Source organism: Callithrix jacchus, chromosome 18, assembly GCF_049354715.1.
Source record: "Callithrix jacchus isolate 240 chromosome 18, calJac240_pri, whole genome shotgun sequence".
NCBI lineage: Eukaryota > Metazoa > Chordata > Mammalia > Primates > Cebidae > Callithrix > Callithrix jacchus.
This window is the reverse complement of record NC_133519.1, coordinates 41,400,122-41,415,849: the sequence shown is the minus strand read 5'-3', so window position 1 is coordinate 41,415,849 and position 15,728 is coordinate 41,400,122. Positions and strand designations below refer to the sequence as shown.

The following is a 15,728-nucleotide window of genomic DNA, read 5'->3' as shown; positions in this document are numbered from 1 at the left end:
GCTCAGCCTCTGGAAATGCTGGAATTACAGGAATAAGCCACCACACCTGGTCAGAGAGCTTTTGATTATTCTTCTTGCTATATGTATTCATATGGTAGGCCGTCAATACATGTTTATTGAGCGAATGAATTAACAAAAGAATACCTCTCTCCCATTCTTTCCATTCTGTAAGAGATGCTGTATTTCTTCTTCCCAGTTTCCCAGATCCTTTTGTGCACGCTTGAACACATCCATATGCCTGGTCACCAGGCTTGAGAGCGAATCAGCTTTTTGTTTGATCCTCTTTACTTCTTCTGCCTGTGAGCCCGAAGAAACCAAGAAGTCTGACTTTCTGCTTACCAGTTGCCATGCCAGCCTTGTTAGGACCTGGCACCATTGTTTGAAAATAGCAACAACCTTAAGAAGCCAAGAAAATAGTGACTAGCCATCCAGGCCCAAAACCTAACAGAAATTAGCCAATATGCCCAATGAAAGTAAGGCAGTAGGTTCCCCAAATGTCAAACAGGCTTTGTCTCTGTTCTTTTTTATTTTTTAAATGTTTACATGTTAGTTTATATATTCATGGGAACATATATCCATGGGAATTGTGAGTTTTTTTCTGTAGGTAGTAAACAAAATCTTCTTAATCTAATAAGTTTGGAATTGTGAAGGGAAATGATGGCAGAAACAATGCAAAACTTTCGAGAACCAGTCATCTCAGAGTGGCTGTACATAGAGAGATTCTATAGGTTGGACTGAAGTGTAAACAAAAAACTTTATAATAATTTCCCACAGGTTTCAGCAGTCCCTAGAACTAAGGAAGATATATAAAACTTTTTTTTTTGGAGGCAGAATTTTGCTCTTGTCACCCAGGCTGGAGTGCAATGGCACTATCTCAGCTCACTGCAACCTCCATCTCCAGGGTTCAAGTAATTCTCCTGCCTCAGCCTCCCGAGTAGCTGGGATTACAGGCACCTACCACCATGTCTGGCTAATTTTTTGTATTTTTAGTAGAGATGGGGTTTCACCATATTGGCCAGGCTGGTCTCAAACTCCTGACCTTAGGTGATCCGCCCGCCTCGGCCTCCCAAAGTGCTGGGATTACAGGCATGAGCCACTGTACCTGGCCATATATAAAACTTTTAGCCAGTAATAGGTTTAATACGGGACAAAGCCTTTCCAGAGACTAGGATTGGGGTTTAAGAACAATGTATATGAGATATGAATAATGAGAAGGCTAGATACTCTTCCCACTCTAAAACAGGAACGGTCAACATGGAGAAAAAGTGGAATGATTGAACAATATTATGGCACCTCCAGAGAATAAAGTATTTATAGCACTCCTTCTGTAATCAAGTACACAGGCCAGATACCCTCACCTGAATGGATTGATCATTGAGTCCCTGAAGCTGAGACACCAAATCCAGGAGGCGGAGACTGTGCTGATAAGACCTGTCTGCTTCAATTTCCGCTTGAGGGGCCTCCCTTGTCAACTGCTGGGCCAAGGACTTGGTTTTCTCCAATCTAGTGTTGGGGGGTGGGGTGAGGAGAGATTGGTAATAAAAAGAGGACTTTGAGAATTCTTTTTTTTTTTTTTTTGGGACAGGGTCTCATTCTGTTGTCCAGGCTGGGGGCAGTGGCACAATCTCAGCTCACTGATGCCTCAAGCCATCTTCCCAATTCAGCCTCCCAAGTAGCTGGGACTACAAGTGTGAGCCACCACACCTGCCCCACCCCCCACACTTTCTTTAAATAAAAGCAAAATTTCATCTTTGTTGTCTTTAAAGTACGTAGTTGAAATAACCAGAAGAATCAAACAAAACTACTTATCAAATATGTGTCCCTCTCCACTAAACATAAGCCTTTTCATTACACAGGTTAGGTAAGAAAAATTCAATCCCAAGATCTACACTTCTTGATAACAGAAATGTATTATATTATTTTTTTCGCATTTTTATATCTCCTCATGCCATCAGATGGGTTTACTCACACCCTTCAAACACCAGAGGGTGACCATACCTTCAAGTATTGTAATCTCAATCAAAACATAAATTTTATTCAGACTAATGAATCTTTTCTTCTCCCAGTCTTAAAGATAACTGCTTTTCCCCAAAGTAAAACTCTCATGCCTCTTATTATCATTAACAATATATTTTTATGGCTAACACGGTGCCCCTCAAGTACTAGCATTATACCCTGTGAGTATCCAAAGTATAATGATCCATGAGAGGACCCGTAGGAACGTACTTTTCCACAAGCCCTTGCACCACTGCATGGTCCGGGCTACTGCCTCCGCTTCCACCTCCTTCAGCCAGTGCCTTGAGCACCAATGAGAGGGCTTGTTTGGAATAGTCCTCAGTTTCCCTTGTCAGTTGCTCCATGTTACTGGCCGACTCAACGTGGCTGAAAGGATTAAAAACAAAAGAATAAGAGTTTTCACAGCAAAGGGCTTCCTTTCAGTTATTTAGTTAAACGAAGGGCAAAGAGCACGGGAGCTGGTTTGATTTAGAAAAACCCTATAGAACTGACCCAAATGATATGGAATTAGAGGTGCTATCAAGAAGCAGAATTCGCCTCGTGTCGTAGACCTTGTGGTGATCTTTTCCGTTTATAGCATAATCATTGGAGGCGCGGAGCGGGGTGAGGGGTGGAGATGGGTGGGAGCAGTCTCGGGTGATAAAACACTGCATCTGTAAGCTGTTAGCTGCAGGAAGAAACCTCTAGGTCTTATTTCTCTCAGGATCCATCCCCTGCTCACTTTTCCTTCAACTCTAAACTGGGGCCACCACTAGGGGGACAAAGCCTGTCTATAAAAGTTTCCTGGATACTTTTATATTGAATACTCCTGGTTCTAAAAAGTGCTTTTTAAAAAAAAAAAAAAAAAAAACCCAAAGAAACAAAATAAAACAACAAGCTCAAGAGGCAGCTCATGTTACAAATACACAAATCAGCCCTCTTCCGCAGACTGAATTCCACTTGGGATTAACAGAGCCTGCCATCCTGCTGAGCACTCTGCTACCAGCAAACCTCTTAAACACCATAGGATTTCTAGTCAGAGCCAAGGATGAAGGGAGCTGCCTGTTATCACTGGGGCCCTGCAGAGCCGGTTTTCAGGAGGAAGTTCCCCCCTGCAGTCTCGGCCCCCACAGGCTAACAAACAACTCGTTGCTACTTGTTCCCAGGCTTGGTGTGGGAGTCCCTGCAAGCTGCAGAGCTTTCTCTTCCAAGGGCTGATTCATTTCACGTGGCCCAAGGAATCACATCTTGACACACACCACAGCCGTACTGTGAGTCATGAGGAAATGTGGGAAAGAAACACCCTCACCCCCAACTCCTGCCAAATGACCCTGCCCAGTGGCCACTTACATACAGTAAAACCCAAGTGGTTAAAAACTGGCTTCAGGGTAGGCAATGGCTGCAAAGGGGACTGGAGAGAATAACTATGATGCTTGGGTCTCGAATGCCCTACAGTCTTATTCAAGTCTGGCCTTGCAGAGAGGGCTTAAAGCAGAGGTATCCTCTAATGCTGCTCACCTTTCTGCTAATCTTGTGGCCTCCTGAGCCAGACTTTTAAAGCCATTTGGCCCCACGTAGTGGTCTGAGGCAGGAATGTTCTGTGGGAAAAGAAGAATTGGTTAAGGCTTTGCTCTTGGCCATGGAACTTAAGCAGGTGCAGTATCTGTCCTATCAGAACCACTTGTCATTAGCCACGTAGGGTTCCACACCCCAACACTTACACCATGCCTCTATTCGCCATCATCATTCTGTTTCCGAAAAGTATGCTTAGGGGCCGGCTGCGATGGCTCAAGCCTGTAATCCCACTTTGGGAGGCCGAGGCGGGTGGATCACTGGAGGTCAGGAGTTTGAGAACAGCCTGGCCAACATGGTGAAACCTTATCTCTACTAAAAATACAAAAATTAGCCTGGCGTGGTGGTGGGCGCCTGTCATCCCAGCTACTCAGGAGGCTGAGGCAGGAGAATTGCTTGAACTTAGGAGGCGGAGGTTGCAGTGAGCTGAGATCACATCACTGCATTCCAGCCTGGGCAATAGAGACTCAGTCTCAAAAAAAAAAAAGTATGCATAGACAAGAAAAAAGAAATTCAAGTTCAAAAAAGTCTTTATATAGATATAGATGCATTAAAATATATACAGATTTAAAAACTCAAAAAAAAACCCAAAAATTATTTTCCTGCTGGGAGCCCCAAAAAATTAAAAATATATATACATGTGCTTATTTTTATATGTATTTAAAGTCCAGTAGAATCTATTCCAAGTTTTAACAGTGGTTATTTGATAGTAATGGGATCAGATAATTTTTATTTATTTTCTACAATAAACATTTTTGTAATAAGAGAAACAATCAATACACATTATCTTTAATGTGACTTCCTCATTAGAGTATCTGATTATCATTCCATTTCCTCTATTCATCTTCCATCCATCCATTTACATTATTGTTACCATAGCCTTCTTTATGCAGAAATAGAAGAGTGCTCAATCAAATCTCTCCCTCCTAGCACACTACAAACTACATTAAGAAAATCATACTGGCAGCATTTTTTTTCCATTTTCAAAACCACGTCTTTATTGGGCTCCTTTCTTCCCTCCCTCCCTCCCTCTGTCCTTCCTTCTTTCTTCCCTCCCTCCTTCCCTTCCTCCTTTCCTTCCTTTCTTCTTTCCTCCCTCCCTTCCTCCCTTCCTCCCCTCCTTCCTTTTTCCTTCCTTCCTCATTCCCTCCATTTCTTCCTCCTTCCTTTCTTCCTTCTTGCCTTCCTTCCCTTTTCATTCATTTATTCACTAATTTATTCATTTCTTTATCCATTCATCCATGCAGCAGATATTTACCACAGTTATACATGTGCTGTAGGCCGAGAATGCAAATATGAAGTAAAGTAAATCCTGCCCTCTGGGAGCTAACAAGCTAGGAGATAGGCAGAAGGGAGGTGAGACAGGGCCAAGATGAGGATGTAGTTAGAATAAATGAACTAGGGAGAAGAACATAGTGCCGTAAAATGGAAAATTGCAGAAGGCCAAAGACATAAATAGATGTGACTGTTGCAAGGAAGAGAAGTCCAACCACCTGTCAGGTAGACTAGAAGAAAGTGAGCCAGTGAGAAAGAAAGTGAGTCAGTGAGATATACAAGTAGATCTCCCAACACAGCAGTAATTCTGAACACCCTAGCCCAGCAAAACCTACAGTGTTTCTTAGGGAAGCTTCATTTTCTGCCAAGCTCAGCTGCATCTGAGTGATGAGCCTGCCAGTATCCTGAACTCGGTTCTGATACTGACTTCCCAGGGCTCGAACTCTTTCCACAGTCATCTTGAGGTCACCCAGGCGACTCTGGTAGCTGTTCTCTTGGCTCCTCACCTTGGCCAACTGGAGACCAAGGGATCTGCTAGCACCTGAACGCAAAGAAGGAAAGGGAGCATGAGCACTTTCTAGGTCAGCATAGAGTTAGCAAACATAAAGGAGGGTGGGCTGGCTACGGCAAAATGACAAAAACCCAACAGAGCAATGCATGCAACTGTTCTTTTATCCCCATCATTCAGGTCCCAGGAGGAATGTCACAGACAGTCCTTCCACTTCTGCAAGGACTGGTTAGAGCTATCTGCTGAACTGGTATCCATAGAAGATTCTATGACCTTGCGAAGCCACTCCTGCTAGGACTACTAATTTTCTCCTGTCTGAAAGGAAGTTGGCCTTCCTCACCTTCTGAAATCTGGGCTTCTCTCAGAATGTCCCGAAGGGCCTGCTCAGCCTGCTGCATCCTGCCTTCCAGCTCTGTATCAGGCACTGCTCCACCACCACCCTGAGCCTTAGAAATCAGGGCCTCCATTCTTGGAAGCTGCTGCATGAACTGATCCATCTGAAACCAGAAAGGAAAGATCTGAACAGAGCATGGAGACCATGTACCCAAGGGGTAGTCCAATACCAGGTACCCAGGGGATAATACTGAAAGTCCAGAAATGCATAGCATGTCACGGTGGTTAAAATTTGAGACCCTGGGGCCTAGAGTCTGTGAGTTTGAATCCTGGCCTCCTCCTCACTAGTTGTATGACCTTGGGCAAGTCTTTTTTAATCTATAAAGTAGGATAATGAAAATAAGGACAGTGTCTCGTAAAGTTATTACTTGGACTATCTGAGTTAACATCTGCAAAGTTCAGGCTTTACTGTGTAGTTAATATTTGTAAAGTGAAAGCAGTTGCAAGCTAGAGACAAGAGAGCAGTGCCTGAAACGAAGGAAATGAATAAAAGGCTTGTTAAATAGATCAGTTCAAAGACAAGTGGAGTTTGTTCCACATTTGGAGTTCTGTTTGGGCCTTTGTCTTCCCCAACCCTCACTCCAGGAAAAAAATAGTTAATAATTAACAACATCAAGTTCATTTTTCTCTGGAATTCAGATGAGAAGTTTCCAGAGGCCATTCCTGTTTGGAAAGCCTTGACACTTTCTGGACTCTTGATAACTTTTATGTTTATGTTTTTCTTCATTTGTTTTACAAAGACATCTGTTGAAAAACAATCAAGCTGGAAAGTGACACATTACAGTGGGGAGAGCACTGAATTCAGTTAGGGGACATGGGTGGGATTCCCAGTTCCACCTAGCTATATCACTTTGAAAAATGTCAAGTATTTTGAGACTTTATTTGACCAATGAAACCAAGATCAGAGTACTTTCCCTTTTAACTCCACTAAGTTGTCACGAGTACCAAATCAAATAGTATCTGCAAAAGAGATTTTTTAAATGGTACATATAAGAACATAAACCTGAAGTATTATCATTATACAGAATTTTTTTAATACCGCAGTTTTTAAAGAAATAAATAGTAAACACCACTCCCATCCTTAGGAGACTAGGAGGGTCCTAGACCTGTGACAGAACTACCCAGTGGACACTTAAGAATTTGATTCTATGGGGTTGGGATGGCAAGGGGAAGAATGCATACCTGAATCTTCACTTGATTATAGCAAGCTGGACAGCTGAATGCTCCATGCTCACAGTTGGGGCCACCAAATCCTGGCTTGCAAACACAGGTGCCATCACCTCGACACTCTACAGGCTCGGAGCCTATGGGGTTGCAGTTGCAAGCTAGAGACAAAAGAAAGACAGATGGAGCATTCACGTCAAACTAGTCTAGAGACTGGAGGTAGAGCAAAGATACAAGGAAGGAGATCAAGTCTCCAGCAGCAGAGAATCCTTCTTTGCCCTTGTCAATGCGACTTGTGTGAGAGTTGTCTCTTGACTGTGCCTCCATGCACCTTCTTAATACAGATGGGTCTTAGGAATCATGTGGAAGGTTTGCTTGATGTGTGTGGATGCCCAGAGATTACAGCCTTTCTGGCGGCACTCATTTTCCTCCCCGTTAAACTGAAAGCCTGTTAGATATTCTACAGGCACTCTGGCTTCGCTTTCAAGGCAAATAACATTTCTTCTGGGCCCATTACGTGCCAGATGTGGACATCTCCCTCTATTTTGCAGATGAGGAATGTGAGCTCAGAGAAGCTGAGTAATTCACCCAAGGTTACTCAGCAAATCAATGGCAAGCTACAACGAGAGCTCAGGAAGAGCCAGTGTTCTGTCCTCTGTTCTACGGCCTTTGGTGTAGGAAACACAGTAAGAAAGCAATGCCTTTACTCATTCAATCAAATTGATTACACCAGGTTCTGTTACAGAAGTTAAGAATATGACAGCGGGTCAGACACTTCTCTGATGATTTCCGTGATTCTCTGGGTGACTGAGATTCTCTGGGTTCTGTCTTCAGTGCTCACAAAACACTGATTGCATATCTAAGTGTGTTGTCATTGTTTGCATACATATTTGTGTGTCTCCCTTATTATCATAGAGATTCTTCGAGAGCTGGGATGACTTATTCATCATGACAGCCTCAGTATCTAGGTCCACACTGGACACATGGTATGCACTTGAGAAAGGATAGCTGAGTGAAAAAATGTATGGTGTAAAGCCAGTGAAATCTTTGTTAGTAACCTAGAATTACAGCTAGAGTTAAAGACCGAATATAGTTAGAATCATAACTTGAATTATAGTGTTTAGAGTGAGCTTTCTTATATCCACCACTTCGAGTTAAATGTTCATCATATATATGAGAAACTGAGGCTCAGAGGGATTAATTGACATAATTAGCATAATATAATAGGGATGTCACGAGACTGGATTTGAACTCAGTACTGATGTCATGTGGGTTTTTCCCTTCATGAGGTGCTTTCTAGAACATCACAGCTAACCTGGAGGTTCGGGTCTGGGCTGGTCTGGCCCCGAATTCCCCAGGGGATTTGTACCTTTAAGTAGAAGCCTCAGGTTGCAGTTCTCAAGCACTTCAAGGTAGAGACTCTGGTGTGAGTGGAAGGCTGTGAGCTTCATGCAAATCTCTGGGTCTTTATGAGGAACCAAGAGTCTTCCAACCTGGGTGTCCAGAGTGGCTCTGGACTTTTTTTTTGTTTTCTTTTGAGACAGAGTCTTGTGCTATTGCCCAGGCTGGAATGCAGTAACACTATCTTGACTCACTGCAACCTCTGCCTCCTGGGTTCAAGAGATTCTGGTTCCTCAGACTCCTGAGTATCTGGGATTTACAGGCAGCCACCACTATGCCCAGTTACTATTTGTATTTTCAGTAGAGATCGGGTTTCACCATGTTGGCCAGGCCAGTCTTGAACTTGCAACCTCATGTGATCCACCTGCCTCATGCTTCCCAAAGTGCTCGGGCTACAGGCGTGAGCCACTATGCCTGGCCCCACTCTGGACTTAATAAACAAAGTCAGAGTAAACAAACTCCTGAGTTTTGGGCACCAAGGTCAGCCTGGGACTGAGGGGTGAGTCTGTGGGGCAGGCCAGCTCCTCTAGAACTTACTTTGCCTCTAGAATATAATGTGCAAAGATGGAAGGAAGCGCTGGGCAGGAGGACCAGTCTGTACATTCCTGCTTTGATCTGCAGCAGCCCTGAGGAATGCTCCACCATAGCTGCTGCTTTGAAGCCGCCTCGTTAGGAGAACTTTCGACTGTTACCTTTCTATACATCAATTAGGATGACTTCCTGAGAGAGTCTCAAACCGCTTTACTGCCCACCACCCTCCCTACCTGAGTTTGCTCAGGCTTAGTCTCCAGTCATTTATTACTGTCCTACAACAGGTTTGGCAGCCACTTCCCTGCCTCCCTATCTTGGGAGTGGGTTTAGGATGTTGGCCCCTTGTTATCTCCCCTTCCACGCAGGAATGTAAACCTGACCTTTTCCACTTCTCCCACCCAGCTTTAACCCAGCTCTGTCTTCCAGAGCCTGGCCACAGGGGAAACCTGTCTGAAGGCCTTTGACAAGTGAAGAAAGGCCCAGGGTGCTCATGGGCCAGTTTGGTCAGAGAACCAACATAACATCACAATATGAACTGCCATTGCCCCTGCTCCGACAGCAAGCAAGCACATGTGGGCACAGGCACACACAGACACAGCCTGCCTGGGGTACAGTCCTACCTCGACACTTGTTTGCTGGGTTGGGAGCCAATGGATCCCCAAAGTAGCCTGCTTTGCACTGGTCACAGTAGATGCCGGCTGTGTTGTGGATGCACTTCAAACACCTGCCTGTCAGCCGGTCACAGTTCCCAGAGGCACTGGGGTCCACGTTGTTGTTGCATTGACAGGGCTGACAAGGCCTCACTGAGCCATGTTCACCAAAGGGGTCTCCAAAGTAGCCATCGGCACAGAGCTCACAGCGGGCACCTGGGAAGGAACAAAAGACCAAGCCCAGGCTGACATCCATCTATCGGGAGCAAGACCAGATGCAGAGGCCTAAAGTTGCAAGTCACCCTCTAGAAGAGCCAGAGAAATGTGCTTCCCCAGGGACCCCAGAACAAAGCCCTCAGGAGCAGGCATGCAAGGCCGCACTGGCCCTCTCACTCCATGCCCACCGCAGGTTGTGGAACACAGCAGCTCCACTAGGAGGCTTATCTAGCTGGCTGGGAAAAAGCAGGCAGCTCCACCGAAGTAGTAAGGTTTTGAGCAATACCCCCAAGACTGAAGAATCCATTCTTCTTTCAGACCGCCCAGCAGAAGGATGTGACATTTAAGAGGTCGCTAAGTTTTCCCTCTTTATCTTAGATCATTAAGAAGCAAACCATGTGCTTGGTCTGAAAATGTCATCTTCTAGTGACAAACCTCTCAAAACAGCTTTAGATGTTTTCTCCCATAATTACACTCTGCTCTTGCTTAATCCAGTTCACTTCTTGGGCACTGCGATATCTTATCTTTAAGATATTATCTTTAGAGTGAGCACATTTAGGTGAACCCTGAGTCATTATAATTTCCTAGAAATTCCTCGGAAGCTATTTCCACAAATTCATGGCATGAGGACAGGCGGAGGCAGGTGACAGAGCAGACCCATGGCCTTACCTGTGACCCCAGGAGGGCAGTTATTGCACACCACCTCCTCCGTCTCTGGCATCACCGAGCAGCTGAACCCATTACGGCAGGGACATGGCTTGCAGCTGCGGGGGTCATGTGGATCATTGTAGAAACCAAGTGGGCAGTCAGCACACTCAATGTCAGGATTCTCATCCCCTGAATAACAATCTCCTGGGAGTAGAAGAAGAGTGGAGGGGCAGAGAAGTGAGCAGTGTCAGACAATACATTTCCTTCAACTTGGGTCAGAGTGTAGAATGTCAAAGCTGTCCTTTTTGAAGCTTTCCCCAAAGTGCCTGAGCACTGGCATTCAGAACCAAATCTAAACACTGCCAAGACTGAATCTCACCCTCACTCCCCTATGCTAAGGAGACACCCACTTGTTTCACTCTCCATAACTTAACACTGCTCCCCATGTTCTCTGTGGCCTGACACCATTTGTCTGCACATTCATTTAGACCCGGACTTGTCTTTGATCTCCCCACACAATTCTTGCAACTTGACACCAACTCTCCTACCCAGCACTGAACCATGACGACCATTTCCTGTAACATGGCACCTTTCTCATAACCTTGTGGCATTTCCACAATGAATAGGATTGAGTGTAATGAGGCACCATGTCCATCTTCCCTGACTCTAGCTCTGCTCTCCTTAATCCTTTCCCACCTCTGATGTGAGTTCAGCCATGGTCTTTCTTACACAGCTCTCTCTCTTCCACAGGACACCCAGCCACCTGGTCCAGATGTCATTTCACTCACCTGTGTCTGGATCACAGGCCCCTCCCCCTTGGCAGTTACATGGAATACAGGTGCCAAAAGGCCCCAATCTCGCTGAATCTCTCTTGTAGCCAGAAGCACAATCCTGGCAGAACTGCCCCTTGTACCCAACAGGACATATACACTGTTCAACCCAGGGTGCTGGGGCTCCAGAAACAGGGCGGGCTGAAATCAGGGTCACATTGTCAATGTACCCAGTACCTGCAATCAAGAGAACAGATTAGAAGTTGTAAGTGGTACAGCCTAAAGATCTCAGGTCAGATCTCTCTTGGGATTTTATTTTTCTTAAGTCCCTAACAAAGACAGGTGGTGTTCATACATCATGCCACGTAGAGAGGAATAGCAGTCTCCCATTGTGACTGAGCACACAGGCTCTGGGGTCAGAAAACCCAGGGCTTAAATTCTGACTCCACCCTCACTAGCTGTGAAAATTGGGCAAGGCACCTAGCCTCTCCAAGACTGTGTTTCCACAACTATAGACAAGAAGTAACAATGGTATGTATCTCCTATGTCTGTTGTGAAAATTAAATCAGACAATGCATATGTTATAGTGTACCTGGCATACAGTAAGAGTCAATACGTTGTTAATAAACACTTTCTGCTTCCGGCTTTATGTGCTTGCATCAGTGACATGGAAATGGTGCGTGCTAGCCACACTTCCTTTTCACAGGAGGTGAGTGCAGTGCAGAAAAGCTTAAGGAACTCTTGTTAAATAATTCAAATTGGTATTAGGAGAACCTAACATGAAGTTCAAAAAAAGGGAATAGAATACATGATGATCCAAACATGGTAGCATGGAGTATAACCTCAAAAGGAAAAGCTGCTCAAGGGATAAAAAGGACTGTGTTGTAGGTGCCATTTCCTAGCTAAGGAAATGCAGCCACTTATTGTACATTATCTTCCTCAGCTTTAATAAAAACTCAGTGGCCCTTTTAGCAAGGTTGCATCCATCATTCACTCTTCTTTGGTGCTGGGTGCTGTCATCTTTTTAGAGAAACATTTAAAAAAAAAAAAACTTCCACAATGTAAAACTTTAGATTGAATCAAAGACTCGAAGTCAGAATCATCAAGTAACTTATCTACTCATTTGGAGACTGCTACCACCTTAGAAAGCTGAACCAATTAAACTAAAACCTAAGAAGAGATAAATTAATTTTTCTTAGCCACTTACTGTATTCTCCATATGTAGCTCGGATGTGGAGGGCTGTGAGGTTCCGCAGTAACCTTCGATACTCAAAGTAACTCAGCTGGGGGCTCCAATTACTGCTTCGATGCTCATTTAACCTGCATAATTTAAAATCAAAAGCCTTAAAAATCCAATTCTTATCACATATCTACCTGTTATAAGGGGAAAGAGCTAAGCCCCTTTCTGGTCCTTCTTAGAAGGGGGCACAGGACTGGGAGCCACCTTTTCATAGGCATGTACATAGACCTTCCTCACTCCATGGGGAGGACAAACCCCAGAGGAAGTGACAGAGGGCATCCCTGTGTGGGAAGTCCAGATCCAGGGGTGACATCACCTGAGGCAATGTTGATCCCAAGTCCTCAGACACCACTTTCTATTCTTGGCCACCCATAAGCTAGTATTAGAAACATCTCTGCATTCCAGAAGTTCTGATTCTCAAGAACTACCGTTCATTTTTTAAAAAAGTCATTTCTTTGTTATGTGAGCACATTTTACCTACTTTTTTCAAAAATCAGTTTCCACTTTTACATTGTCCACATATAATACTTTTTCATTTAGCATCATAGCGGGGCTCAGTGCAACATATCACCAGCCCCTGTGCTATTCTTCTAAATTTTGTTTTGTTTTTTACTGAAATATCCAGGAACAACTCTACCCACTTTCATTTTTCATTCACTGTTAGCACAGAAGACTGACTGAATCCTTTTGAAATAATTTACTAGAGAAAACATTGGTCATTTTTCTTTTTAATCTACTGAGAGAAGTGACAAGATATTATATCATCTCTTGGGTTGAATAACAGGAAGCTGTGTCAGGCTGGAGGACACAAAGACAACAGGGAGAGGTGGTCACCAGCCAGCCAGGGGAGTCGGGAGACAAACAGTTGTAATACGATGCCACGAGTGCCATAACAAATGCATGCAGAGTGCCATGGAAACACAAGGTGACTGTAACTTTACTTGGGATTCTGAGGCAAAGGAAGAACACGTGAGCTGAACCTCAAAGAGTAAGTTCGCCAAGCCTAGAAGGTGGGAATGGGCATTCCAGGCAGGAGAGCTGTGTGCGTGTGTATATATATCATTAGAACACGTATACTCGGATATTTGATACATTCTTTGTTTGTGTTCTGTGGGTCTTATTTTCCCTGTTGCCATTACCTCTGCCCTGGGTTAGGCCCCCAATCGCTCTCAATTGAGCCACTGTGAACGTGTTCTGATGGTCCAGTTAAGGGCCCTACCCAACTATCATCCATATGGTGCCTGTATTTGCAGCTAGCCTTCATACCTGACAATCACACTTCTCAACTAAACAATCTCTCAATGGCTCTGCATCATCTTTCCAGCATGGACAAGATCTAAGCTCCTTGACCTGACATACAAGGCCCAACATGATGGGTCCTTTTCCAACCTTTGCAAACTTATCTGCCCATCTCCCCTATACATGCCATATTCCAGCCATAGATATTGCTTGCCAGTCCCCACTATATGATGCCTTTTTGCATCTCCACATCTATTCACATGGGAAGGTTGCCCTTCTCTGATTTTTCTCCCTGGAAAAGCCCTATTGAAGGTTTTCCTGACTCCTCCAGGCAGAATTGGGCACTTTCCAAGACCCCATGAACATGCACCACCCCAAAGCAATTATCCTACTGTATTATGCTTGCTTTTTGACATGTTATATATCATACTAGACCATGAGCTCTTGGAAGGCAGAGACCATGTTCCATCTTTATTTCCCAGGCTCCGATGTGGTACTGAGCACTTAGTAGGCACAGCCCCCTTCCCCAACCTCTCTGCAAACACCATGCAGAATTCCTGTTCTACACAATACCATACAATCCCTGTGGACACACACAAAGCCATCCATAAAGTCACTCCCACCTCTCTCTCCGACCTCACTTCTCACTGCACTCCTCTCACCGACTTCAGGCTCTACTCATGCTCAGCCACTTGGGAATTTTCTAAATGAGCAAAACTTCTTCAAGCGTTGCATTTCCTTTGCCTTGTCAACCTCTCCTCCCTTTTCTTTCCTTAGAGGGCTGCCCTTCACATTTGTCAGGTGGTCCTGAGAAGCCCTCCTTCATCACTCCAGTGTGGGTCAGTCATGCCTCCTGTATGTGCTCAGAACTTTTGTGTCCACCTTATCTATTTCTGTCCCTACAATGTAATTATCTATTCATTTTTCTCTCCCATTAGCCTGTCAGCTGCTCGAGGGAAGGAATCATGTCCTGTCTCAGCACATAGCACTCTGCATGGTACATAAAAGGTGCTCAGAAAAGCTTGTTGAACGAATGAATGATGACTGAATGAATCAACAATGGACTCGAACTTTAATCACAGTTCGCTCTAATTGACCTACTTGTGGTCTCTCTTTTTACCTGAATGTGTAAGTCTTGGTGAGCCCGCAAGGCAGTGTCTTGCCAAGTGGCATCAAGGGAGCTGTAATCCGTAGACCAGCACCTTCCAGGATCACATCGTGGGCAGATGGATGTCTGCCTCCTCTGTCCACACGGTAGTCAAAAGACAGGCTTTGCCCATAGCTCACCTGTTGATTCCCAAGAAATTTGGCTGTGAAACAGAGTGTTAAAGGTTGAGATCAGTTGTGAAACTGGAGAGGCAAACACATGCAAGTGTGCATTGGTGTCGGCAATTTCTGTGGAAGTCCTATGTCATCCTGCCCCAAAACTCCCTGACAGGAGAGTCAGGACCTGGTACTGGGCATGGCTATGACGTGCTGGGCTCTGAAGGAGGGTTACTTACTGAAATGATAAAAGGGCCTTGTTATGAGACAGTTCTATCTATTAGATGGTTCGTGGTGTGGCCCTGATGACAGACTGCTTTATAAAAACCCCAGGTCTGACAGCATAGCACCATTTGTTATATAATGCTTTAGTTTACAGAATGCTTTCACCAATATCATCACATTCGATGGTAATAATTTTGGGAGGTAAGCATGACTATTCCTTTAACAGTAGAGAAAACGGAAGTCCAGAGAAGTTAAGAGAACATCTTATCCAAGAATCACATGTTACCTAAGGAAATGAGCTGGGACTAGAATTCTAACCAGTCCACCCAGGAACATACCATTGACTGATTTTTCTTAACTTACAAATATTTGAAGTTTGAAGAAATGCTTTGTTTTTGCTTTCCACCTGCTTCTCAATAGACCCATAGGTTTGGCCACATTCCTTGATTTCTTGCCTTGATGGTAAACGTAGAAACTTCCCATTTGATTAAAGGAGGCAGCTCAGCCAGGGTCTGACCTCTGGGACACCCCATTCTGCTCTGTTGGGCCATTTCTTAGTGACTTTCAAATCAGGCTTAAGCCCCAAGTCTCTTCTGGAGATGTTGCTACCCTGATCGCTAAATGATATGATTTCCACA

The 15,728-nt window shown here is 44.5% G+C and overlaps 1 protein-coding gene across 1 annotated transcript in view; it reads right to left on the bottom strand.

Moving 5' to 3' along the window:
- LAMC2 (laminin subunit gamma 2) overlaps positions 1 to 15,728 on the bottom strand; it is a 61,550-nt gene that overhangs the window by 7,811 nt on the left and 38,011 nt on the right. Inside the window, exons 7-18 of the mRNA XM_002760282.7 lie at positions 14,723 to 14,912; positions 12,331 to 12,443; positions 11,142 to 11,360; positions 10,375 to 10,557; positions 9,460 to 9,705; positions 6,926 to 7,068; positions 5,691 to 5,847; positions 5,178 to 5,383; positions 3,514 to 3,593; positions 2,227 to 2,382; positions 1,359 to 1,503; positions 145 to 297 (exon numbers count right to left, since the gene is read on the bottom strand). Coding sequence (XP_002760328.5) covers positions 145 to 297; positions 1,359 to 1,503; positions 2,227 to 2,382; positions 3,514 to 3,593; positions 5,178 to 5,383; positions 5,691 to 5,847; positions 6,926 to 7,068; positions 9,460 to 9,705; positions 10,375 to 10,557; positions 11,142 to 11,360; positions 12,331 to 12,443; positions 14,723 to 14,912 — 1,991 coding nt within the window. The remainder of the gene's footprint in view (positions 1 to 144; positions 298 to 1,358; positions 1,504 to 2,226; positions 2,383 to 3,513; positions 3,594 to 5,177; positions 5,384 to 5,690; positions 5,848 to 6,925; positions 7,069 to 9,459; positions 9,706 to 10,374; positions 10,558 to 11,141; positions 11,361 to 12,330; positions 12,444 to 14,722; positions 14,913 to 15,728) is intronic.